The 3,924-nt window shown below is 32.4% G+C and overlaps 1 protein-coding gene across 1 annotated transcript in view; it reads left to right on the forward strand.

Moving 5' to 3' along the window:
- The window catches only part of LOC112506761 (7-deoxyloganetin glucosyltransferase-like), a 7,043-nt gene extending 5,366 nt beyond the window's left edge, over window positions 1-1,677 (forward strand). Inside the window, exon 2 of the mRNA XM_025111018.1 lies at window positions 498-1,677. Coding sequence (XP_024966786.1) covers window positions 498-1,435 — 938 coding nt within the window. The 3' untranslated portion in view covers window positions 1,436-1,677. The remainder of the gene's footprint in view (window positions 1-497) is intronic.
- The last annotated feature ends 2,247 nt before the right edge of the window (window positions 1,678-3,924 follow it).

Genomic DNA, 3,924 nt, shown 5'->3' on the forward strand with positions numbered 1-3,924 from the left:
GATAAGTTTGAATTAAATGTATTAGTATTAGTAATGACTAATTCTTATTAATAAATTAATTTTTATTAATATTTATTTATAATTAATAATAATAAATAACAATTAACAATAATGAAGGTTATAATTGAAAAAAGTGACAAAAACTACTCCAGCTAGTACAATAAGTTAGGTTATAAGCTTGGGCATGACATAGTCATGAACCCGAATTCGAGCCCTGGGAGGGGAGTGTTGGCGACATTTAAGTGTGGCCATGTTTAGCCTCCAAATTTGCCGGGGATTAGTCGGCCTTTGACCCGGACACCCCTACAAAAAAAAAAAAAAAGTTAGGCTATAAGCTATCTTATATTCATCCGAACGAGTAGTCAAAAAATAAGATAGCTTATGTTTGCCAAACAATTCCTATATATAACATTGTTAATTGAAATATGACAGAGTTTATGCAATTACAGTTTTGATGCAAATTTAGTGTTAACTTTATCTTCTTTTTCAACTTACAGATCCAACTTATGTAACAAATGGATATTTGGATACGGTTGTAGATTGTATACCAAATATGGATGGTATACGTTTAAGAGATATTCCACCGTTTATTAGAACCGTCAACCCTGGTGATGAATTCATGGTGGAATTTACAAATTCACAAGTGCAGAAAGCCAAAACCGCTTCTGGTATTATTTTCAACTCGTTCCATGAGCTAGAAAACGACATTTTGAGCACACTTGCTTCAACGTTTCCTCCTTGCTATGGAGTTGGTCCTTTGCATTTACTCGAAAATAAAATTGACGATAAATCTCTGGCATCAATCGGATCAAACCTTTGGAAAGAAGAAGCAGAATGTTTAACATGGCTGGACTCAAAACCGCCATCTTCAGTTATTTACGTGAATTTTGGTAGCATTGCGGTCATGACAAGCCAACAACTGGTTGAGTTTAGTTGGGGGCTTGCGAATAGTAATCATCCATTCTTGTGGATAATGCGACCAGGGATGGTGAGTGGCGAGTCAACTCAGCTTCCACCAGAGTTCTTGAAAGAAACTAGTGGTAGAGGGATGTTGGTTGGGTGGTGCCCTCAAGAACAAGTTCTAAATCATCAATCAATAAGAGGGTTTCTAACACACTGTGGATGGAATTCTACTATTGAAAGTATTTCCAGTGGAGTGCCGATGATTTGTTGGCCATTTTTCTCGGACCAATTGACAAATTGTTGGTTGAGTTGCCGTAAATGGGGGGTTGCCATGGAGATCGAGAATGATGTGAAAAGGGATGAAGTTGAGAAGTTAGTGATCGAGTTGATGAGTAACGACAAGGGGAAAGAGATGAGGAAGAACGCCGTTGATTGGAAGAACAAGGCTAATGAGGCATGCACTTTTCCCTCTGGTTCTTCGGTGGTTAATTTGGAGAAAATGATCCATCAACTGCAAGTCGGCAAATACTAAATTGTCAGAGTTACCGTCATATTTCAAAAAAAAAAAAGGTCAGCAAATACTTCTAGTTGATTCATGATCCATTTGAGAYGGTGTTGGGAGAATTGTAAACTGTGCGTATCTTAGTCAACGTACATGCATCATGAGATATGAAAGTTAGCAGTTTGTCAAACTCTTCAGTGTACGCCTGTATCTTACCATCTTGTAGATGAACTTCCATCTTCATGGTTATATTTATAAAACAAATTGTCTGATTGGTTTGCTCCGCAAACATACAAAGTGAACCGTTGTTCGGTTGACCCCCCTCCGATCATCTTTATCAATTGATAATTAACAATGACCCCCTTATATGTAAATTGATTCACATATAAGTTATAATTAGAATTAAATTTTGAATCTWTATTATGATTCACATGTGAATGGATTCATGTCTTCACATATGAATCCTAAACTAAATCATAATCTCATTAAATTAAAAGGAATTTGTGTTAAAATACACATCTAAATCCTCGTCGTTTATAAATAGGAAGGAAACTTCTCAGTGAAGGAGGCAGTAGGAATGAAGGAGGCGGAAATCTACTGCTTCTAGAAAGGTTGCTTATCCTTCACTTTTTAGAGCGTATTGTTGTTCAATAAAAAAAAGGTTACGGTTGCAGAAACCAAAGAAAATCAGGAACCATCGGTTACCTTTTGAATCAAAGTAGCAACGAGATCATACTCATGTACATTATTAGAAAAATATAAAAATGTAGTTACAATTTTTTAACATGTTCAAATGATTAAAAGTAATTTAGGAATTAAACAATACATATACTTTAACTGTTACATAAAAATAAAGTAAATAAAATTTTAAATTTAAATACTTTTTTTTTTTTTTTTTATTAATCTGGATATCCAACACGTGATGTGAGCCGACTAATCCCAGGGCAAYCACCTGCTTTGCAGATAGCCCGAAGTCACCGTATTTGAACCTCTGTGGCCACAATATATTTTTATTCCTCCTTGTATTTGAACCTGAGACCTCCTGGTACTTTTGACATTTGGAGCCAAGTTCAAACCAATCAGGCACCACCCTTGTGGTTATTTAAATACTCTTTAGTTTTAGAGTAAACTACAAATTTTGTCCCTTTGGTTTGTGAAAAACTTCTAAAGATCGTTAAGAAATCTTGTTAAATGAAAAAATTCTCGTTCTTTATTGATTTTTTAGTCTTTTACCATCCTAACAAAAACCACATAAACAAAAATCATTAAATCGATTTTGATTAGATAAAGTCACAAAAACCTCCTTCATTTAATGAAATCTTTAGCGGTCGTTAGAGAGAGAGAGAGATCAAATCCAGACATTTTTTTGTAAATCACAATGATCATCTTATAATTTCGATATTGAAAGAACGAAAAGTGTTACTTTTGACGAACCATAGGAACTAAACTTAGGGGATGTTTGGTCCACATAATTGAATTTGATGGAATTGGAATCCATCAAAAGAATATGAATTTGAAGAAATTGGAATGAATTTTGAAATAAAACAGTCATTTTCAAAATTTGGAGTCATTTCTTCCCCCATATTTCAAAAATGTCATTATGTCCGCAGATTGAGGAGATGTCAGTTGTGGACCTGATGACATTTTTAAAATGTGAGAAGATAACTGCTTAAAAGATGAATCCAAAGTCTGAAAATGACGATTTCTATTGATTTTCTCTTGGAATAATATTTTCATCGTTAAAACATGCATAAATTGAAGCAAAGATGACGGTTGAAGTCTTGAAAATGCCATTACGACCATCCTGGCGTAACTTGTTTGAAACGATGTAACAGATGATTAAAAAACTTATAAAACATCGACGTAATTTTCAAAATTTTAACATCTTTATACTGATTTCATAACAGTTTTCAATTTTTTGGATGATTATATAACCATTTTTGGAATTAAGGGGAAATTAGAAATTAATTAAAAATAGAATTGGCATTTATTTATACTATATTATAAAGCATTTGACAAAAACTTTTAAAAAACTATTTATTATGTATGAATTATTGTGTATTAACGCATGTTACTTAAAATTTAAAATTACAAGTAATTGTACGTAAATACAACTTATTAAAGTTTCATTTTTGAATTCGTATAACTAACTGCAGATAAATATAATCAAATACATGATAAACTTCTCATTTTAAATATAAAAAATCTAAAATATAATTAGAATAATTATTGATTCTAACATAATCATTATCTTTATAAAATTTATTGTTAAGTTAAAAACAAATTACTTTCACTGAATCGTAAAAACATTATCTTTTTCAAAACCACATAAACCGTATTATATCAATATAGATATAAAGTAAAAATGAAACATTATCTTTTTCAAAACCACATAAACCGTATTATATTGTACGAGTACCATTCTAGTTATATATATATATAGATATCCAACGGCTACACAAATTCCCGCCTTCTCTTTCATCCATTTTATTTCATTCCTTCTCTCTCCGGCCACCACC

This window comes from Cynara cardunculus, assembly GCF_001531365.2.
Source record: "Cynara cardunculus var. scolymus isolate 2C chromosome LG 2, CcrdV1, whole genome shotgun sequence".
In the NCBI taxonomy this organism is placed as follows: Eukaryota; Viridiplantae; Streptophyta; class Magnoliopsida; order Asterales; family Asteraceae; genus Cynara; species Cynara cardunculus.